This window comes from Bacillus rossius, chromosome 15 (assembly GCF_032445375.1).
Source record: "Bacillus rossius redtenbacheri isolate Brsri chromosome 15, Brsri_v3, whole genome shotgun sequence".
NCBI lineage: Eukaryota > Metazoa > Arthropoda > Insecta > Phasmatodea > Bacillidae > Bacillus > Bacillus rossius.
The window spans coordinates 35416395-35440897 of record NC_086342.1 but is presented as its reverse complement, the minus strand read 5'-3'; the positions used below and the strand labels follow the sequence as shown (position 1 = coordinate 35440897).

Here is a 24503-nt window from a genome sequence, read left to right as displayed (position 1 = left end):
TTTCACACGCTAGGCGTGTGAGTCACGGTCACGGGAGTATAAGAGAGAAAATTGCTGCGTCGTGGGAACAGAAATAAGCATTTTGTGGAAGGTTCTGTTGCCATGCGCCGTGATTGGTTGAAAATTACGCCAGCGAGCCCAGGACACTGCCCGCACCAGGGAGAGGAAAGCTGTAAGATCAGTCATTGTCCGAGCACCGGGCCGAGCGGTCGTTGTCCGAGCGGCGGGCCGGGCGATGGCTTCGTGTTTGATCATTTCTCGATGTAAATTTCAATTCTTGTTTGTGTTCTCTTTGTTCGGAAGATATTTTGAGTTTATTAAAATAAACAAAAGATAATTATATCAAACATTGTAAAATAATTTTTTCGTGACCTGCTCATAACAAGTATGTTCCACTCATCACCTAAATTTGAGCTAGCCAGAGGTGGTGAGTGGTGACAAGAGATAGAGAGATGTGTACCCAATTCAAACAAATTATAAAAATAAAATTGATTGAGGCCATGCAACGCATGAGGGTATTAGCTCGTTTAAAATAAATGTCCAAATATACATGCTCATCCAATATTTGCATTTAACCTGTGTTATGTTGCAATGCTCGTATGTCAAGCATGTTTGAGCAGATTGAGAACTGAATTGCATTTTTAATGGTGCCTCGGTGTGTGAGGTGAGAAACATTACTTTATTCATAGTTTTTATTTATTTATTTATTTATTATTGGCTAGATATCTTGAATATAGCATCCTCACAAAGCTAGATGAGAAAAAATAAATACAAATAAGTTTGAAGGATATGGATGTTAGACAACACTAAACAATACCGGACAACACATAGCTATATGCACAGATTTATGTAAATATCAATGCATGTGCATATATTTTACATTTTATGACTTGACATGTTCCATATCTCGGAGCCATGATTCCATGTGGGATCCACTGAAAAAAAATTATTTTTTTTTGATCATGTAATAATAAATAATTTAACCATGGACATAGAACTAAGGGATAGTAAAGTTCTTTATACAGTTATTTTATTATTTAATAAAGAAAGTAAACTGTGATACTTATTGAAGTTTTAGGTGATTCTACATAAAATATAATTTGTATTGTTTTATGTTCGTAATAAAGGTTTGTACATTGAAAGGGCATTTAATTCCAGTGTTTTTCAGCAAATAAATATATTTTAGGCTATTTTCTTGAAATTGAAAAATCTGTCAGTATGATTCATGATGGTGAAGTTAGAACGTTGTTCTATAATGTATGTTGGTTGTTTTCTTTGAAAATATTACATGTTTTTGTACTGTGAAAAATTATAAAATATCTGGTGAAAGTCACAGAAGTGCCACGTTTGTGGATTTCTTGCTCAGGGCACTGTTGGTGTAAAAAGATGGGTTGTAGACACATAATTTCAGCGATTGACTGATAACTTGGACAGTGGACTAAATAACTAGCACACTGTATGTTTTCATTGTGATTTCTGCAGCCAGCTACTTATGGTTCAGCATACTAGCATACGAGACGTCTTGCTCAGGGATTCAAGTCCCACTTGGGCATGGGTGTTATTAGAGTTATTTGGTCTGTAGGACATCTTTCACTTAATCATCTGGCTTACATATTCTACAATGTATTGCTGTAGCTGTCGGTTTTCCTTTTTATGTCTTGCAGACAGTTGGTTTTTGTGAAGTTGTGCGGTTATTGTTTTGACTATCTATGACATATCCGCTCCCATAAACAATAGTTGTTTGAGTGCCTTGAAAAACTGTTGAATAATGAAAACGATGGTCAGCCAGGTTCTACTAGTTACTGGTTCCTTGAACTGACAGATGTAACAGCATTGGAAAATAATTTGAGATATTTCGTAAGAAGTTTTATCGAAAAATAGATTATTTAATGCGATTCTAATTGTGTAGTTTAACAGTATGCAACCAGTTATTTATACTAACTATCAAAGAATAAGTAGAACAGTGTAGAACCAGAAAAAAAATTTGTTTTACAAAATAACAGTACCAAGGATTTAAAATTACAAAAAAAATATTGTTTTAAGAAAAGTTAACTCTTTCATTTCCATACTTATGATCTTACCATTTTCATTGAATGAAGGGTCGAAAATAGTATTTTTTTTCACACTTAGTTTTTAACTAATTGTTTTAATATCAATAATTGTAGTTCATGTAATTATAAGTAAAGATTTGGAAGTTTTGCGAGTGGAATGCTGGACTTTAGGGTGCTAAATCATCAATTACTTGTTCATCGGCTACTGTCTTTGAGAATACATTTTAGTCTGGAATTGTAAACATGTCATTGCCATTGTGATTGAATATTCAGTTGATGTTGGTTTGTCTTTGTGTTTTACCTAACTCAATGCATGTCAAATCATTTGTGGCCCAAGTGATGGCTTTTGGAAAAAAACGTTGAAGAGTTGGAGTTTTTCATGTCGTCAAATGAAACCACGCCATTTCAGTGTTTTTGATGGCCCGTACTATACAGATATAGTTTATTTACCGATAAGTCTGTACCATTTGATTTAAATGAATACACAATCAGATCGGTACAACCTTACATTAATTATGTTTACAGTCAGAAGTGATTCACTGTACAACGGCAGTGCAGATGACCTGTGCATTTCGGTCAACAGGTGGTGCCTGCGGAGGGGAAAGAAAACACGTTGGTGTTCTTCAAGTTGAGGCCGGAGGTGATCACGCAAGATAACTTGCACTCGAACGTGTTTGTTTCGTCAATGGTGGAATCTCCAATCACAGCTTTGTATCATGCCATTCAGAAAGTGTACTCGCCCATTCTTCTCAAGGTACCATCGCCATAGCTAAACACTTGATTATTTTTGGCAGGATTTAGATTAGACCCACCAAAAGGGCTATTTTCATTCAATTGCATTAGTTAAAAACTTTTTATTTTTGCCTTTGAAACCAAAAACTATTTCCAAGATTCATATTTACATATCAGTACATAATAAAAACATGTGATTCAGTAGTTATACTTTTAATGGCTGCAGTTACATTATTAATAACTGCCAAATTATTTCCTGACTTATATTTATGTTTCAAAAAAATATCTTTTATTATTATATACAATAATTTAACTGCACGTTTCAATCTCACATGTTTTATTTCTTAGGTATCATTTATTTTGTTTGACAACTAAGATTTGGGCTGTAATGTGGCTTGTTTAGTTTATTATTTCATTATTTTGAATATTGGAAATAGTTAATAATACAAACAAACAAAGCTGTCTGTATCAGTTTTCTTGTACTGAAAAAAGTTCACAGAATATAACTTTGCTGTAGAAAATAATTACATTTTTAATACATATATTTTACTTTGAGAGTCTGCATTACAACAACAAATCTTAAATACTAAAATATTGAGTTTTTAATGTGTTAGTTAAGAAAAGAATTTAAATAAGGAACCATTTTGGAAAACACCAAGCATGAAGGTGCAATGGTAAATCATTGGATTAGAACTTTATTAGGTCTCGAGCTGGAATTCCAGCTAAGCAATGCTGATTTCAGTTTTCCATGGTGTCCTCGAATCATTCCAAGCGAATGTCAGGATGGTTTCTTTCTGTAAGCCCTGGACTAAACCTTTCCTGGTTGTTTTTGCAGAATGTACATGTCACTAAATGATTTGGCTGTCATTGTGACATTATACCCAATAGAGTTAAAATTAAATCCCTGCTCTGGAAGTATAGAATATATCAGAAAATGGTATCTTTTAAGGAAAGCAAATTTCCAGTTGTTTCAACTTTACTTTCAGTTTTCTTAGCTAGTAATAGGAATTTGCTGTACAGGGTGCTTTGAGAGTGAGGGGCAAAATCCCTGTGGCCCAGGCAATAGTTTGGGGGAGAGTTGAGTTTTTTATTTATTTTTTAATTTTGTGAGTTTACCCTGAAAGGAAAAGTGTTACAAATATATTGCTAATATAATCCATTGTAAACCTTACAAGTTATGCAAAATGTGTAGATTGCATTTACATTTTTGGCCAAGGTAAAGTTTACAATCGTACATTTGTTTTTAAATTGTGAGTTTTGAAAAGTTGTTCATCAAGATATGGAGAGGGGGTCCACCAAAATCATTTGCCCCTGGACCCTTAGTTTCTCTTGATGGCCCTGTTGCTTTAAAAGACTTAAACACATTATTCTTGAATTTCTTTTTTAGAAAAAAATTATATTTTCAAGACTTTCTTTAAATATTTTTTTTTGGTGGAATATGTAGAAGCCTAGGCCTTTTAAATAAAAGTTGCAATTTAAACAAAAATGTAAGTGCTCTATACGTATGAGGTGCATAAATAAAGATGATTTTTTGTGACAGCCAAAACTCACTTTTTTGGTCACATTAGTGTCTGTTTTGTACAGTACAACTGAACCAATTGGGGAAAGGGGGGAATCCATTTGGGATAATGAATTTTCCAGCTAAGCCACAAACATCCATTACTACTTTTATTTAACTACAGTATGTAATTCTGAAATGTTTTGAAAGTCAAAAAATTCAAAACTCTCTTTGTAGGCTACACTTATGTTCTTTATTAAAAAGTAAAAAATTACATTTTTAGGATTAGAGTACATCAATATATATACACTCAGTTATTTTGGTTTATAAATTGTGTTCATCCAAAATTTTTGAGTAGCAACGTCCCAACGTATCATTATTGCAGTGCAGTTCAGTTCAGTACAAGTTTTTTTGGATATGCGAGTTTGGAAGTGTTTTAAAAACCCGGGTTTCGGTTAACTAGGGTTTGGTTAGCCAGGATTTTGCATGAGAGCATATTTTTGAAATTGCACACTGACAATGTTTGTAGCCTTGAGGTGGCGCCGAGTAACACAATATTTGTTATTAGGATGACAGCTGGAGCGGCAAGTTCGACCCCAAGCTTCAGGATCTAATTGCTCAGTTGGAGGCAGGACTGAGGAACACTCTGGAGAAGTCTGACAAGTTGACGAGGTCTGGGAGCAAAGAGTTTCTTGGGAGCATGTCTGGTTAGTGACCTATGACAGCCGTCCATTTTATTTCGTACTAATTGATGTACATGTGCTTTGCTATGGAAGGCTACAGATTGAACTCATTCGTACTGCTCATTAAGTCATTATGCATGAATGGGGCGAAATATCCACAGTACTCTTATGTATCTATTTTAGCTATTACTAGAGACAAGATTGTATGGGGAGTCGTGATAAAACCGAAATAAATGACATCGAAAAGCATATCAATACACTATATAACAGCGAAAATTAATTCAATACATCACAAAGTACCAAAATGCAATTAATATTATAAAAAAAATCAGTATTTTCACTTAAAACTTACCTTTAGTGACAAAATAACAATTGTAGTCTTTTAAATATTTAAGTCAATAAAATAAATTTATTTAGCATGAAGTTTGTACCACATTTTATTCAAAAAAAAAATTGGAAAAATTTTTACTTCTTTTTAATTTGTCAACTTTTATTAGCTACTCTTTGTTAAATTACAACATTAGTACGTTTTCCAGACACAAAATTACCTAACAGAAATATTTTATTTGTTCCGAAAAGTTGGACATGCTTATCAGAAATCATTACGTTGTAAAAGTGCATCATGTGTCGGTCAAAATGATACTGTTTTGGAGAATTAGTACCATGGAACATTTAAGTGTAATATTTTTCTTTTAATAAACAGATATCATAAAAGATACAAACAATAACACTGAAAACTCCTGTTTTAGAAATGAAATTGGCCTGAAAATAAAACCATAGACTCTTGTCTCTAGCAATTACATAAAATCTTTTTTTATTTAGATGTACCGTGATCAGTCAGTGACTGTCACGCCACTCAAGTCCACATCTGCTTCTCCCGGAGGTATGCCACTGTGGGTATGTCCTTGTGGACATGTTACTGCCCGTCCTCGTGTACCCAGCACTGCCCTTTCCCGTAGGCACGCCTCTGCCGGGCTTCATGAATACTCCCCTTCAGCACATTGAATTTAAAAAAACTATATCGTAGTTTAAAAACCATCTTATGAAACAAAATATATTTACATAAAAAAAACAGGAATATTTATAAATCATAATATCCTGTCTTGCATTCAACTATGTGAGGTTTAAGAATATGTAGTGTATTTGTATTTGCAGTGAATAGCCGACTTCTAGTGATGTCACTCGTACATAGTAGAGCTATGCCTCGGGACTCATTGAAAAATGGCTGACGTAAATGTAAAATCAAAACAAAAGGAACTTGTATTCCCATAACTAAAATTGAGGTAATACTTTACTAAATTTTTGTTTACTAAAATTTTACTAACAGTTAAAAATATATGTTAACAAAAAAACTAATTAACAGCTCAGCTCAGTTAACAAACTTGATAAAAATTATCTAAATTAAACTTAGAGGGATACAATTGTCATAACAAAAATCTTACATAACAAAATTATAATATCTCTTTAACAAAACTGTTACATTAAAAAGACTGTATAATTATACTGTTATCAATGTGGTAATAATTAACAACCAGTGTGCACTGGTGACTTGGGTCACATTGCAAGTAGCTGCCAGTTAATCTTACATAATTATGTGAGAAATTATCTTAGAATTAGATAAAGTCACTATTCATTAGATTTTGTAGAAATAAAAATATTTAGCTGCAAAAGGAAACCCGGAACTCGGAGACTTGTAACTTGTTTGTATTTATTCCAGTAATAATGAGCCCGGAGGAAGAAGTCCAGTTCTGGTCGAACATTGCCAACACCACGCGACGTAAGGACGAGAGAGAAATGGGGAAATTGTTTTACAATGCTCTCGAGCCACTCTCGAAGGAATTCAGGTGGGTTTGAACTCCTGTGTGACGTGTCCGGTAGGTAGGCTAGCTCACTGAGGAATGCTTCTGTGAGGGAAAACCTTCATTCCAGCACTTTGGAGTCGTTGCCGCTGTCGGATGTGGACAGAGTTTTGGAAGCGGCCGACAGCGTTTTGGACGACCTGTGGAAGTTGGACGAGTACCCTTACCCACAACATCGCATGGAACATTTAATGGATGTTATAGGTAATATAGTATATATAGATTAGTAAAGAGTTTTTTTCAAAATCAATAGTATATTTCCAATAGTACAGGCTCATATTAATCTACCTTATTCTGTAATCTGTTCCTATTAATTCTAAATATTAAATCAACCCCAATGTATTTGCTTCTTATATAATTTTTTATATTATATTTAATTATCCTATGATCTATCTATATGTAGTGTATAGGCCTGTGTGAATACCAGTTTGTCGATGTGAAGCGAATACTTACTATTCGTGCGAAGCCAAATCGAATAGTTATTAAATAATTTTTTCTGCTGTAAATTTAAATATTGAATTTTGTTACTTTAAAATTTTTTTAACTGCACATATTATTTATTTATTATTATTTATTATTTATTAATGTAGTAGCAACTCTGTTGCCAACATTTTTGTAATTTGTTTCGTGATGGACTGAGCTCTGGGGTCACTTGGTGGCATTTTTGTGGATTTCATTAATACTTGTGAAATGGTCGGCTGCTGCAAGCTTGTTTTAGTAGCTTGTTACATGCTTTATTCTAGTTAGTTACAAGTGAAGCTAATAAAAGCGTGTAAAAAAAATCTCCATTGTTTGTTTTTTAATGTACCACAATGTCAGGAATGTTTAAAAGAGTGACGCCGTCCCCGCTACCTCTGACTATTTAGACGTGATTTTTGTTCGTGTTCGTGATCTCAGGGAAGGTCCGGCCTTGTGGCTAGAGGTAGGGGTTAACGCAGTAGGGCCCCCCGAGCTGTTATGGCCACTCGGGACGCCTGAAGAATAACACAAAGTTTAGTTGGTGAATTTAATACAGCACAGCCCAATACATGGTGCTGCCCTTTCTGGCCGTAACGGTTTGCCCGACGCGACTAGTCACACGCGCAGCTCACTTCCTCAGTGGCGGCTCACGGTTTTAATGCGCGTGAGGGGCGGACTTGAACACGTGATGCGATAGCTACAAAATACACTCTGACATGGCGCACAATATCTTGACGAACAATACACTTCACTATTACCTAGCTCTTAATAAACTGGGCTAGCAGCACGTAGGCCCGTGTCGCCGGCGACTCTACGTGATGTCTAGATGTGTCCCAGGGACTGAATCGTTATTAAGTTCGATGGCACGTGTCGCCTGCTGGCTGCCCCGTGCGGGCCAAAACTATGTAGCCGGTAGGCTAGGTTGGGGCGTGAAGCGCCGACGTAAATTCACATAAACTCCCCACAGTACTTACGTATGACGTAGAACACTCATCTTGGAGCACTGATTTAATTAAGTTAAGTACCTCATGGTAAATTTAGGCCGACCGCGGAACTGTACGTAAAAGGTTGAAAAGAAATTACACTATTGAAAACTACATGTCGGTGAAAGCAAAGGTTGAAGGTTCCGCGTTGCGCGCAGGCTGCCGGCCTGGTTGAGCTCTCGAAGGACACTCCCGGTGTCGCCGCGCGCGACCCCCCTCACCCGCCAGCCCTCCCGCGGAAACGTGTGAATTTCGCGGGAAACTGAACCGGCCAGGTTCGGGACAAATCGCACAGTGAAACATGATTTTGCAAGGACTGAATTATTAATTAATGAAAAATAATGTTTAATAAAAACCTGTGGAAAACATAATTATAATAATTTGTTGTAGTGTGGCGGAAGGATATGCCACACCCGGCCGGATCCTTCCGCCGGCGCAGCACTCGTTGCATGGCGTTCGCCTCGTCGCACACACTACACTTTGCTGCGCGCACGAGCGCGTTCGGTGCACACGTTTTTACGAGACGTTGATGAGGCATAGCGGTCTATGCGACATAGAGGAGCATTGGCGGTCGGCGTCAAGAGTTTATAATAAAACTAGCTGCAGTACTCAGCGTTGCCCGGGCTGAACACAGGGTGAAGGGGAACTGTTTAGAGATCAGATTTAGTTAGTACTTGTCTTCTTAATTTGAATGTCAAGTGTGCAAAATAATTTATATCACTTTCAGATCCCGACAGACATTGTTCTGCCAGTTTATAGTTATTTACCTGGTCTGTATGTAATCTAGACTCTATAAAGCAATTTAGAAAAAAAAAAACTGAAAAATAAGGGATTAGTAATATTGAAAAGTAGGGGTAGACGGGATCCCAAAATTTGGGATAAAAGTCGGGAAAAAAACCATTCCCGAACTTCGGGAAAAAAATTTTTCTATTCGGGATAATACCTCGGGGTCGGGAAAACAAGTTTCTTTAAATAGTAAAAACCTTCGTCGTACTAATTTTTATATTATAAAAATACGTTATGTATACATACGTCCCGTAACAATATCGTATAGGCCTACGTATTAAACGAACAAAGTAAAAAGACATCACAAAAAATAAAATACATATTATAAACAATAACGTGAATTCAACACTCGTTCATAAACATAGTTTAAAATAAATCTCTGACTAAATAAATAACTCAATGTTGAATATTATTTTTCAGTTTGGCGAACTTTTAGGTTATAATTTGTCTTGAAAAATAACGAGCAACAATAAGCAGTGTTGCCAAACGCGTAATATTCAAAGCGCTAATAAACTGAAAGACGCCATCTTGGTTTCACATGTTTATGCCATAAACGTATTTCATAAACATCATAGGGTTTTACGTTTAAGTAGTTGGTCATTATGTAAGAATGAAAGTGAACAATTAAAAACAAGGGGTATTTCTAAAGTACGCGTGATAATTATTTCCGGTGAATTACATTTAATAAAAATAGGTAGGTAGTATATTATACACTTGTATGAATGATGGAGCCTGGCATTCCAGGCAGTAGCAAAAGTGAACCAGATGTGTCTTCTGCGCCTATTTGGAAATTCTTTAAGAAATTACCAAATAACTATTTGCAATGTACTTAAATTAACAAGTGAACATGTTGAAGAGTTGGTGTTTCTTCATGAAAATTTAAAGTAGAGTAGGACAGAAGATGTTTGTATTTATTACATTGTATGTTATTTATTATTTGTATTTGTGTGTCTTTCCTTTTCTGTGATTTGGTTTATAAATGTGGATGGTTTATTAAAAAAAAAGACTTAAAAATACGCACATTTTAAAAGTAAATATAATATTCGGTACATCAAGCTAAGAGACAATTTACTGCTCTTGCTCCCGATCCCGATCCCGATCCCGAAAATCTGATGTATTTCCCGACCGAATCCCATCCCGAAGTAAAAATGCTATTCCCGTCCACCTCTATTGAAAAGATTCCATTATCTAGCTAAAGCTCGGCATGCATTGCAATGCATCATTCAGTTTTGTTTTGTAATATGTTTGAAGTAGTTACACATATACAAATAATCTATCCATGTCTCTAAATACAGTATATATTTATCTCTATCTACATCTATAGTCCTATGTATCTATGTATCTCTCTATCTGTATTTATCTCTTTATATCTACATATATACCTCACACTATCTCTTTGTATTCTATATGAGGGTACTGATTGCTTCGTTGTTAATATCACACGGGTGTTTTTTACTTGTATGAGAAAATTAAGAATGATAAGGCATCTAGTGCGTGGCAACAATGTTAATAGGCAATAGGAAATAAACTTATAGCGCCTGCGGCATTGTCAACACACACTTCGTACGTGTACTGCATGTTGTATCTAACCCACTCCAACGCATTTGATTCTAAATTGGAATTTTAGTAAGGATCCCTAATGTTATTGATAATATAATATAGCCTGTAGCCTTCCTCGATAAATGTACTATCCAACACTGAAAGAATTTTTCAAATCGGACCAGTGGTACCTGAGATTAGCGAGTTCAAACAAACAAACAAACTCTTCAGCTTTATAATATTAGTATAGATGTGCAAGTTCAAAGTAAGATTTTTTTCCCCAATATATTTAGATTAGGTATATATTTTGGTAAAAAATTAATGGTATGTAAATTCACATTCATTGAATTTCATAAATTAAAAAATTAAATGTTTTGTAATTTTGAGCTAAGTTTGATTAAAAGCCTGATTAAAATCATGATTTTAGTTGCATGTTGGTGCTTTTTGGTTTAATAACTTGTGTTTCAGTGTTATATGATTTATTCACATTTTCAGGGTTATTTCTCTTTTATTGTGTTCAGTTCCAGGAACGAATCTAGGCTTTCCTTTGCCCAGGGCAGAAATTTTGAACAATGTTCTCATACCTTTTCTAACCACAAAATGTACTAGGTATAATTTGTTTTGCATCCTTGTGCGTTATATGTAAAATTTTTAATTTACATTATGTAAAACCGTGTTACTCACCTTTTTTTGTATGTTTTATTTCATGTACTGTATTTATAGCTATAATATAGAATTTTGAAGCTCATGTAAACACAGAAGATAAAAAAAACACTTAGTTTTAAATGTGTCATATTTTTTAAAATTAAAATATTTATAAATTATTTGACAAAGTACAGAAACTAAACTTATTTTTACTGTTGTATGCTATACATATTCTAGGTTGTAACAAGAATATACATATTCATATAAGATTAGCCTGAGCCGGTCTCTATTCACTCCCTCCCCCCGAATGTAGCTGATCCACCACTCGATCACCCGCATTTCCTTATTCTACACAGCCTCTATACAAACTCACTACAAACTGAGCAATAAAAATCTTCATTGAAAACATAGTTCTTGATAATGAGTCATATCAAAATATAAGTAGATATTGTATGCAGTAGACTCCCGATTATCCATGTTCTGGTTAGCCGGTTTGGGGTTTAACCGTGGCATATCTCACATCCATAAACCATAAATACAAAAATAATTTTTATTTTTTTTTATTTTTGTGATACAGTAGAGCACCCCTCAACCGTAATTCACACAAACGGAACTCCCGATATCCGGAACAAATTTTCCAAAAAAATTAAATTATTACAAAACATCTCCAAAACATTTCCGCACTGGAACGAGGCGTTTTTGCTTTTGCCTGACTGTACATGTCTTGTAGGCGCGCACGCACATGTCTGTCAGAGAGCTAATTATAGCCAGTCTTTCCTTTGCATTGCGTAAATACATCGCTGGTTTTCGCGTCGGACGTGAATTACTATAAAGATGTTTATGCTATATGTAGTTTTATTGTTTCACTATGTCAAGTAAACGGAAAATTCCGGCCGGCCCGAGAGTATGTACACCGACTCCCACTATACACGTGATAGCGAGTAACATTTACTTCCAACGTGTGATGCTTTCAGTTTGTAGACAATAATTTAGTGTACCGTACAAATATGTATTATGTACATATTTATACGTTAATATATGGTTAAACAGTCTACATTTAGCTGAATTTCTCTATCTCTGTGTTTTTAAACGAGATGCTTTAAGTGTTATACTTGTGTATGTGAAATGTAAATTGTGCGTGGCATTGACTATACACTCTCCAGGAAGTGTGAATCACTTGCACGTCAACACAGAAGTAACACAAAACTGCAGCTGTAGTCCTACCATTGAATATATATTATATTCAATGGTCCTACTACCGCCCCCGAACCCTCTTCATCGTCCTCTTCGCTCACGCACGCACCCACCCACAGAGATAAGAAACACCCGCTTGCCAGCTTGCTAGAATGAAGGTAATTCAATCAGCCCGGAGTTTTACGACCCGGCATGTTTTGAAAACAGGACGTATGTAGATCTACATATTTTTATTGTATGGTTTTATAATAAATTGTGGAAAATATTTACAGTACAACTTTAGCTATACATATACTCCCCTTACCCGGAATTTTCCCATAACCGGAATAGACCTCCCCCCAATGATTCCGGTTGAGGGGTGCTCTACTGTATATCGATGTGACAGAGCATTTTTTGCTGTAATTCAAGACTAAAAATACTGCCAAACATAGTGCATACACAGTTGGTAAATGTTAGTATGCGTAAACTTCGAAACTGCTAGAGAAAATGATAAACGTGCCCTTGTAAGCCATGCATGCTTGTGTTCCACGGCTGTTTCATGACTCACACGAGTGATAGCTGGCCTGCGTAGTTGCAAGGCAGCAGTTGCAACGCAGCAGAATTTTTTCCTGTGGTAAATTTCAGACAGTAATGTCCATTAATAAATGCAAATGAGTGGTTCTTAACGTTCAACAAAAATGAAAATTTATCGAACAGCTAGACGTTAAATACGGCTATGTAAAATACAGTATGTTTTAGTGATATGTACTGCAAATTTTTCTTTTGTTTATGTCTTAACACTTTAGTACCTATTACTACAATCTTATACAGCGTTTGTCTAGATGGTCGGGATAAAAAAACTTCAACCAAAATTTTTTTTACACTGTTTTACCGTTGTGCCGTTTCAGTGCCACTTTCAGGCACCAATATACGAATTTAAATTTAATTTTTAATTTTTAAAGAAGAAAACCAAATAATAAATTTGTAATTTTTATTTTATTAAATTTTGTTTCCATTACTGTACACTCCGACGTAATTTTGTGCAACCCAGTGCACCTGCGCTTGTTCGCAGGCTTCAATTAGATACTGTTTGCTGACAATTTGCGATCCCAGCATCCCGGCTGCGGTTCGCGTCACGTTTTCCCTATGTAACAGAACGACTTTCGCGTTAGCGAACGCTACCCCCAACCCCACTGCTAGCAACTTTCATTTCTCGGAGGCAAGCATACGTAAGGGTTTTGCCAGCACGCCTCTGGACCAAGTTACAGCCAGCGGCGAAGCCTCGGGACGGTCCACATGACGCCTTTCCCAGGCGACTTAGCAAATTTAAACCCCCCTCCCCTCATCACCCACCGGTGGCTTCACGGCAACTACAACCCGGAGCATCGACCCCCAGTGAACCCAGGCGGGGACATTGCCTCCCCGAGGACATTCCCACTTGTCAAACAGAGCCCTCAGCGAAGTCTAGCGGCGGGAAAAATCCCTAACCTTGCTCTGAGCGCTGGTCGCGAGCGCGCCCACTGCACTCTAGCGGATGTTTCTGTGACCCTCCAGACAGGTTCTCGTCTTGCCCGCCAGAGTGCAATACTCATCCCTCCCATAAGAGACAGCTTGTCACAATCGACCTTGGCAGCAGTCGCAGTGCGATTGCGATTTTAGTTCGCCTACGACTCGCGTGAGAGCGCAGCGAACAGGTTGCAGTCTGCTTCGCCCCTTCGGGCATCTCCGGACACCTTCGGGCAATCACCACCCCCCCCCTTCTTTGGCTGGGGGCAGTTACTTCCTTTAATTAGGCGCCCCGACTCCATTTTTTGAAGATTCGGCGGGCAGCATCTGGTCTGTGCGGACCACGCGTCGCGATCCGCGAGAGTTAATCTCCGAAGTTTATCTCCAAGACTCGACACTACGTCATGTAGTCGCCAACGTCAAGGCATAGAGGCCTCAATTTTCTAATTTTTAAATTTTGCTGCCCGCAATAGTATTTTTTTGTTAATCTAAATTATTTCATCTAGTCTAATCATGATTATCGAGAACTTCCGTGCCGCGAGCTGCTTTCCCTGCTCCTGGAGGCAGGCGACATGAACTTCACCCCGCTGTTTTGGGTAAGTGGTCGTCATCTCTACCCCCCCCCCCCCCCCCCCCCCCCCCTTTATTTTTTTTGCCTTTCACTGGGCATAGTCTTGCCCAGGCTTAGCCGCCTGTTAACCAGTCTAAGTAATTTGGGACTTTGGTTGCAGGCGGGGTCCAATTCGAGGTCCAAAATCAGCCTCCAAAATCAGCCTCCAAGTTTAGCTCCAAAATCAGCCTCCAAAATGAGCTCCTAGTTCCAAAATTAGCTGCAAGCTCCACTCCAAGTTTAACTCTGAGTTTATCTCCAAGTTTCTACTCAAAATGATTTCTTCTGGACGTTATTCTGCCGAAACCTCCGGTGCCAGGACACAGGACATAATTAAATTTCAATGTAATTGTTTTTTTTTTTTTGAGCCTGCGAGCTAACTTAAAACCAGTATTAAATTCAAGAGGTATTATGGTGTTACTTTTATATGTATTTTGTTGCCCCGGGGCTCCCTCCATTTTGTAATCAACATGTTTTAATACCAATGTAATTAAAAGATAAAAACAAAAGTAAATTAGTTAAGTAAAAGGGCTCTTATATAAATCAAACCATCAGTCTTTTTATTTCATTAGTATTCATCCCTGATCCACATAGCCTACTAGAGTTGCTAGGAGGTTATAAATAAAATTCTTTTATACGACGTCAGGGCACCTCTGTGTTTATTGTTGTTATGGTTTTGTTTTCTGGGCTGACGCTTCCAAGGCCTTAATTTAATTATTCACTTTTGAGTGTTTACCTGCAGCCCAGCGTTCGTAATACCGTTTTTTTTACGTTATCCATGGACCGCTTGTCAGTCATTACCCCAAATAATTGGGAGTCTACTGTAATTATATTTTCTATTAGCCTTTTATTTTGTTATTTTTGTAGTCTACAAAAAAATTTGTCAGCTCATCCTCTAACCCGACGCTAGGGACAGTGTCTCCCTGCACCCCTCAGCTCCGTCCCTGTTCGGTGCGATGTGACTAGGGACAAGCTTGTGTAGTGGATTGCGTTAAAACTGTAACAACACCAGAAAGTGTCTCAATAGACCATATAGCACAGAAACTCAAGTTAATACACCATTCAGCACCAGAATGCCACTAAATTCATAAAATTAATCAACATTATCAAACAAAAACATAATCTTTTGATATAACAAATTCAATTCATTTAATTTATTTAGCAGGATGTTATACATTTCTACATTTGTTCAAACACACAAATTGGTAATTGCCAATTTAGTTTTATTGTTAAACAAGCTTATTAAAAATTATCATATTGTAAAATTGCAATATACAATAGTCAAAATCATTTGTAATATTTTTGTAATTAATGAATCAACAGAATTAAAAAAAGAATAAATTCATTAATACCGTGATCACCTCTTTAAAAAAGAAACATTTATTTGTCGGCTTTGTAACTGCACGGAGCGATGTGGCACAGCAGGAAGACATTGGACGTGCGTGTGGGAGGACGCGGGTTTGAGTCCTGGTCTGTACATCCTGGTGTCAGTTTCCTGTGGTCTCTTGTAACCACTCCAGGTGATTGCACCACTTGCTGTGACCGATACTTCCCAGATATCCTTGACTTGTATAGGGTTGTCAGTCTCTAATGACCGTGCTGTTGACGACACGTGAAGCCAAATAACTATGTTCTTTAAATTATTCATGCAATTGGGAACTTTGATTTGATACGATTTCTTGGACATACAACATAGCAGTTTTGCACCGTTTGTCGTGGGACAAAATTGGTTGTCTGTAAAGCCGGTTTACGGACGATAGTTTAACGTGACGTCATAACAAAACATTGATGAAAAAATTGCATACTTTTATGAATTAAATTTAATCATTTTTATTGAATTATCACTATTTTGTATGGATACAAAGAAGGAGTGAAATGAAATCTACAATTTAATTGATAAATTTACTTTTATTTACACTCATTAATTCAAATATGTTTATTACTTTAATGAAGAGATTATTTTAACTATAACTTTTATACATGTTTGCTCTTTAACTTCTTCCAATCTGTGTTATACTGTTAAGGATAAGACGATGATAGGAAAAGTAGGAAACGAATGGAAGTGTTTCAAGTTTAATGTACCTCGAAAAAGTCAAATCGATGTTTGTTCCAATCGAGTGGAAGAGAGGTAGATGCGGCGCAAGTGTACCATAAGTGTAACGGGACACAGCGTAACGAGACAATGTGTGTTACAGGACATTTTTTTGTGTGTGCAGCCGGCGTTCATCGATTTATTAGACGTAACGTCAAAAAAATATAGACAGTAAATTAAGAAAGAAAAATGCTACGTCATGACTAAATTTCTTCCACAAAATTTTTATGCTGACTGATATTTAAATTTAAATGTGTTCATCTGTGCTGTCATCGTCATATTGTTCATAATACCTATTCAAGTTCATCATTAGGTTTATCTGTTTGACATCAGCTGATTTAGACTTGCTCTCTTTGGGTTTATGTTTTCATTTTTGTTTCTTAAATTGCATTCTTAAATTTTATTCACAACGAATAGTGCAAAACTGTGTTAAAAAAAATAACTACCTTGAACAATTTTTTTTACAGGCAATACAGTTACAAGATTCATACAGAAGAAATTGAAAACCATGAATTTTTGGGAAGAGTCCTTTAACATAGTGGAAGAATCTTTGAACAAAGTAAGTACTAAAAACACAAAAATACATCGGTAGGTATTTTACAATGTTTTTTTTCTCTACATTATGTATACAAATTAAAATCAAGAAAAGGTTTTTGTGATACTCAAGTATGATTGGTTGAATATTACAAATATTCTCCTTTTTATGTATGTTCTCAATTGGCCCACCCCACATGATGCCCATTTTCAGCTGTAACTTCTGTTATACCCATGGGTATAAAAATGTGCATAAAAGTTTGTATAAGAAGAGAAAAAAGAGTTCTTATATTCATACACTCAATAAATAGAATGTTAACAGAAAATCAGCCAATGCAGTTGCCGACCAAAACAAGCATATTGGGGAATATATGTTGTCAATTTAACAAAATACTAAAAAAAAAAAAAAAAAAAAAAATTAATTGCAGCTGTATATGCATCTGAATGTTACCCGAGACAATCACGAGAAACAGCTGATGGTACAGTGTCTTAATGTGCAGCTAATCTCTAAATCTTTGTGCGAATAATACATGCCCCCCTGATATATTACTGTTATGAAAGTAAACGACGAGTCTGGCCAGGAGCCTGCATGTCAGCTTGCGGGAGGGAATGCGATGTTGGTAGAACCTGACTCTTATTACCAGTGCGCTTTCCATTTGAGCTCGGAGATTCACTGCTTCTCTCGAGGTTTCGGCATGTTCCGTGATCCTCGTCCGTGTGAAGTGGCATAACTAGGACACTACAACTAGGACAGTTTCAAGTGTTAAGTCGGGCATATAAACGGAGAGACTGACATGCGAGGGGAGTGAAGTGAAGAGATTGAGTGAACCCTTGGTGAGCGACAGACTCCGTATGCAAAGCTTGGTGCATCGGGGATCGAAGAATTTAGGTGTTGTGTGTGTGGCGGACGGGTGAGTAGTGCAAGGCAAGACTGTTGAGATCGAGGTGCACAGTAAGAGACGAGCAATGGAGAGAGAGCCACTGACAAGCCAAACTCCAGTAGGGAGAGTAAATTTTGGACTTAATGAAAGAGAGTTTAATTTGTGAACAGACAGTTAAGTTGTTAAAACATAATTATTAGTGCAAATATTAGTAAACAAATAAAACTGTATTTCATCAACTAAGCTAACACATCCGAACTTGTTTTTTTTTCCGTCACTAGTGAATGATTTTTTGATAATTTATCTTCTATATTTCATTTGTAAAAAATATATCAATGATGGTTTGTTATTTAAAAACAAATTCAAAGCAATTTTGAAATAAACGAGATTGCATTTTTTATTGATAGGTTAGTTTTAAAATCTAGTAAAATAAAATTTGAAGGATACAAGGGAAATTTGGTTTGCTTTAATGTAGTTTATTTATGATATATTTTTAATATTACATTAATAAGACAGTTCATCTAGCGAATTCACAATATTAATTTTGCTAATTTCATTGTAATAGTAAAAAAATGCTACCTTTTCACATATTTTATATATGTTACTTGATTACTAACTTGTTTTACTACTTAATTTGAGGAATTGTAACTAAGAATTTTTGTAACCCAGTGGATGAAGAAAATCACATAGTTCACATAATAAACTTAAATCTAAAGGGAAGGAAAACCATCTCACATTTTCATTCTGTGAAGTGTTAGTTTATTCATTAGTAATTTATGGACAGTCTTTCCTAATAAACGTAGGAGTTTTAATTAGAGAATTAATTTTTTGGTTTAAATTACTTGTTAACATATAATTTAATTTTAAGTAAAAATATCTACCAAGTATAAAAAAAACAAATGGTCTTTGCTATATATTTAATAATATTATAACAATAAGATAAACAAAATATATTAATACGTAATTTCTTAAAGAACAATATGTATAGTCTAGTAATCTGGTATTTAAAAAAAAAGTTTTTGCAGTGACAAGATTTTGAATTGCATCAAAAATTACTCCTACCAACTGCGTGCTATACCACTACACTACCAAGACTTCAATCTTTGGAGTGGTGACTACTGTTATTTATACAAACTGTAATGCATTTTTATTAAATATTTTAAAACTTGTGATTACTTCTTTCTACGATTATTTTAGTTTATCAAATATATTCCAGGATTAGTTTTATTATTATAAAGTTTCAGTTGTTATACCATTACTCTTTTACGTCCCTTAATGTTTACAAAAAGGTCTTTATAAGGTTTTATATTACTATCCGCCATCTTGACGACTTACGCTCGTGGGCATAGCAGAAATATAGAACACGTTCTGTTACTGTTTTGGCTAAGACTTAAGATATGAAAACATTTATACCAAAGCCAGACTCCTTGGATGGGTGCTGAAATGTTACCTACACGATAGCAGGCGCGCTAACAGAAAATAGGTATGAAAACTGCTAAGAATATGGGTATCATGTGGGGCTGGCTTTAACACTTAACCATTTCATTTTTTTTTTAGTTTCCTCTGTTACATAACTAAAATGTATAGTAAAATATTGGTAGATAAATTCAATAACCTAGAATCTTGACATTACTTTTCTTGATGTGTATAATTTTTGGGCACAGAAGTGTTATTGGACATGCAAATATATTACAGTTAAATTTATAAGATTTAATTGTAAACATTACAAGATTGCATTGGAATTAGGTTTAGTTTCGAATTGAATAAGTACTCTAATTTTCTTCATAAATACATATGTTGCAGAATGCAACATTACATGTTTTGCCAGTGTCTGTGATTGTTGGTTTTCAGAGCATCAGCATTTGTGACAAGTGGATAACATCTTGTGAGCGATTGACGTCGCTTCTTTGGCCGAACTACACCCCTCATCCTTGGAGCGGGAATCCATTTTCGCCGACGTACACCCAGGGATTTGCCAGCAGGTTACGTGAGGTAAGAACAGGTGTTTGTGTTGCAACACGCTGACCGTACGTGGGAGAAACTTGTAGGTGGTTTGATGGTGAATGGACTACGCTATTGTATTGTTGACTTTGATATTGTTAGAGAATGACGAGGTGTGGAAAGATGAGATGGAACGGTGCCTGGTGGAATACACTAGTACAGTAGAACCCTGTCATAATGTTCCGGCTTAGAATGTCATATTTTTAAAGTCTCAACATTTTCCCCATAAGGACAATGTATTTATTTTCTGCATATAACATTTTACGAATAGTGCATTTCCAGCTTATAATGTTTGCTTTATATATTTCAATAAATGCAAAAAAAAAACAAAAAAAAACCTAATTATTCCAACACTTATCCCATCAGTGAAGTTTAACACGTCAGTGCTGACTATCACTGTGTATTCAATATGTATATCAAAGGTACATAATGTTCGCAGTTATGTGTCTGTTGGCACCCTTGTCTTGGAGAGAGAAAAATTACAAAGCCTTCCCGTCCTTGACATTCTTGTGTGTTTTCAGATATATGTATGTAGTTCTACAATTTTTTATTTGGCCAACTATTCTGCAATGGCAACAATAAAAAATGGAAGTGTTTTCTGTTGCTGATAAAGAGTTTAATTTATTTCAACGTCATCGTCACAAATTATGAATTGTTTTACAGATATGAATCTTTAAAGACAAATAAAATAGAAGCTGTAAACACAATGAAGTTGAAAAATTATTGGCTTGGTTAAGCAAATTCGAGCATAGAGTGTATCCGTCAGTAGTTTTTAATTAAATTTTGTTTATACCTATATCTTGATGAGTCAATTGGTAAAAAGTTCAAACTCTGTCTATTGCTAAATTGATATTTCCTGCTTATAACATTGTTTTCCTTATGCCCCCTTGAAAATCATTACATAACAGGGTTCTGCTATAGAAGTAGTTCAACCATTATTCCAATTGTAAAATATTTTTGCCATAATTCATACTTTGTGCACATCAGTTAATACTGCTGGAGTATGCTTATGTAAACATTTTCAGAAATCAGAAATCCTGCTTAGCATCTTCTTTAATTTTAGTTTTCTGCAGTATAGTATGTATAAGTTTCTTATATGTAAGAAATAATTTGTAGTTATTATTAGATATTTTAAAATACTAAATTTTTTATGTATATTTTTTATGTATTTAACCAGTTTACTGGCAAAACAATATTCAAACATAAAATTTTCCTGGTTTTAAAAAACCCATAAATGCAGTTTTTTTTAATTTTCCTGCATTTTACATCACTCTGTTGGGGTTCCATAAATGTGTGTGAGTGTATTTTGAATCAAATTTTTTTTAGACTCATTTGAAGTGTGAAGAAAAATGTTTCACTCTATTTATTTAATTTTATAAGTAAACTAACGATGTTAGTGGATAGGCAATTTTATGTTTGATTTTAAATTTATTTCAAATGAAACAGGATGTCCACATTCTGGAAGTCAAGGGACACGTCAGTGCAGTTGAAATTGGTCAGAGAAAGTCCGAAAATATACTTTAGTACCGGGAAATGTCTTACTCCAGCATGCAATCACCCAGACTCTGAACACATTTGTTTCCTTATAGATGGTGTTTCAGTGTGTATTCATACATACTGTAAGATGGTGTTTGAACTAGTACAGCTGTAGTAGGGATGGTGGGTAGTGGATTGTCCTTACTTCTTTCTGAAAATTGCAAACGAGGTAGATTATTTTGAATAGTTTTGTCAGGGAGATGTGTAATTGAGCTGTTTGGAAAGTCACATGTGTGTGGCCACGCCGTGGAGCAGCCCGGTTCGAAGAGTGTAGCCGTGCCGTCCCGCGACGCAGGTGCTGCAGCTGCGCGTGGTGCACCGCCAGCTGACGAGGCTGCTGTCCTGCGCCGAGCAGGAGGAGCTCAAGGTGCACCTGGCGTTTGCCCCTCTCTCGGGCCTGAGCCCCGCCCAGTACAACCGCTACACGGACCCCCTGTGGCGGAGCGCCGTGGGGCAGTTCGAGCGCGCCCTGGTCCCCGTGGAGGAGCGCGCCGCGGGCAAGCTCAGGGTCCAGCTGCGACACGTCCGCGCCAACACGCTGCAGGTACCCGCTCCGCTTGTGAATGGAACATGGAAACAACTGTATCACTAAAAAAATAGCATTCGCGGTAATACCTACTGGGTTTGGATTCTTATCCGGGAATTTGCTTCGTGTTGTCCCAGTACCTACAACAGTTAAAAATATTTGTAAACCGTTCCCTGAATAGCTTGCCGGTATTAACTCACACTTAATACCCATGATACTACAAAATAAAGTTATGTTTGTTTGTCTTCAGTATTTTCGCTAGAACATGCTCTACTTGGACTCGTCTACGTCTGGTTCATTGGAGATGATGAAGGGTGATGAAATGCAGTGGTGGCCGTATGGAAATGGGGGCAAACGCTTCCCCCTCCCTTTCCACGATAACTCCAATAATGAAAATTAACTTGAGACTAATAAATTTTTTTCAAGATGTCAGAATTGTATTAAAATAGTCTAAGGGGCTATTACTTTTCGAAATTTCTTACCCCCTGTTTAAATGGCAGGAATATTCCATATCTACCACTCAGAACACTCCAGTCATTTGCCCCTCCCAAAATTCAAAGCTGGGTGTGCCCCTGGCGAGATGAGAATGAAGCTTCAAAGGAATGAATGGGTTGGAAAGAAAACCAACCAGTTCACAGCAATGTCTGCCAGGTTTCCCACTTGCAAAGAATCAGGGTTTGGCGTCGCAGTGATAACGAACTTGCTTCCAGGCAGTGTTATTATGTTAACCCTATAATTTTCAGTGCCTGCTATCACTTGGTTGTGCTAAGAATTTCATTGGACATTGTAATCAGTAAATTAATGTGCAATGTATTAGGGATTTAGGCACGTTTTATTTAAAATTTTGTAATCTTAAATATTTTTGGAAATATTTTTTTTTCTCTCATATTATTTTCTTTACGGCCAGGCCCTCAGCCTCTGTTCTCAGAGGCGAGCTGATTTTCTTTCCCAGCCTCATGCTAGGCTAGCATTCTGGCTAATATTTCTCCCGCCTCCAGGCACGTCGGGGCCGGTAACTTTATTTCTTCGCGTGACCTCTTTTGCCTAGAGCAGCTTGTGAAGCAGTGCTGAGCCCTGCTAACTCTGTCACGAATCGGTATAAGGTTCACTAGCAGCAAGACACGACCGGAGGATCCCGTGGGCCTTGCGTCCCACAGACCATGCGTTTTTTGAAGCCATCCCCCTCCTGCTCACCCACCCTTTCTTCTCAGAAGTGAAGCCAGGAGCGACGACCGCACGGGTACGTTAACCGAAGTCAAGGCCATCTCAGGCTTGACAGCCGCAGTTACGATTCTGGACTTTAACGACACCTAGCGACGGCTGAGTTCACTAACGCCACTTGTGGGCGTCGGCAGCGCCGACACCAGCGCTCGCGCGGAGGTAACGTCTCCCTTATGGGTCTCTCCCCCTTATGTCTCGGGCCGCTAGGTGGCATCACTGGTTACTCCATTACCCCCTAGCTTGACACACTCGTCGGCCACAAGTCGATTTATTAGTAATTCTGCTCGCCACCAAAAGATAGTGCCTCAGTCGCGCAGTCACTCCAGTAAGATCTAATTTTTTTTATGCCGGACACCTTCGGGTGGACTCGGTAATTTTCGTCTCAGAGCCTACCCCCCCTCCCATTCTCTAGAGACCCCGCACTTATGATATTCTGGTGATATCCCGCTCTGGACTTACTTCGGTGCGCGCCTCCTGACTGACTGGTACCGTTAATAACTGCGATCTTCGGCGAATCATCGACATCGCATCGTATATTATGTAATCTGCTCAGACTAGAGGGATGAAGTCCCTATCCAAAATTAATATTAACCAGTCAGTAGTTTAGTTGAAAGTAGAGAACATTAGTTTTTTTAAAATTATATATACTTATTTTAAATTAATCATGATGACTCCCGTGGCTACCGCGAATCGTGGTTCGAGTTTTCGGAGACGAGACGCCCTCTCCTGAGCACCAGGACCAACACCCTGTTTTGGTAAGTCTTGATGTCATCCCCCCCTTTATTTCCCTCTATTGGCCTTTTGCGCCATTTAAGTATACTGTCTGGAAACAGGTCTAATTCTTTGGAATTTGGACCTCTGTTTCAGACAGGGTTCCAAGTTTGGGGCAGCCAAAATCCTCTGCCAGGAACCTCTGGAGTCGGTTCCTGAGCAGAACCCACCACCTTTAGGCCAACTACCTCGATCACCGTCTACCTACAGCCCCGGGTGATACCCGCATAATTCTATTATTCTATTCATGAACTCAAAGAAAATAGTGTAACCCAGTTAAGACAGCGGACAGTAAAAGCAGTTCGAGGAGAAGAAATTTATATTATGTTTTGCAAGGACTATATGTACAACCTTTAAAGTTACCAATGTTGATTTCATTCCTGTTTTTAAATATTGTAATTTTTGTTAAGCATTCAG

At 37.0% G+C, this 24503-nt stretch overlaps 1 protein-coding gene across 1 annotated transcript in view; it reads left to right on the top strand.

Annotated features, from left to right (window-relative positions):
• The window catches only part of LOC134539674 (cytoplasmic dynein 2 heavy chain 1), a 446052-nt gene that overhangs the window by 5777 nt on the left and 415772 nt on the right, over positions 1-24503 (top strand). Inside the window, exons 5-11 of the mRNA XM_063381862.1 lie at positions 2635-2805; positions 4850-4988; positions 6682-6808; positions 6894-7027; positions 17084-17175; positions 19883-20023; positions 21864-22112. Coding sequence (XP_063237932.1) covers positions 2635-2805; positions 4850-4988; positions 6682-6808; positions 6894-7027; positions 17084-17175; positions 19883-20023; positions 21864-22112 — 1053 coding nt within the window. The remainder of the gene's footprint in view (positions 1-2634; positions 2806-4849; positions 4989-6681; positions 6809-6893; positions 7028-17083; positions 17176-19882; positions 20024-21863; positions 22113-24503) is intronic.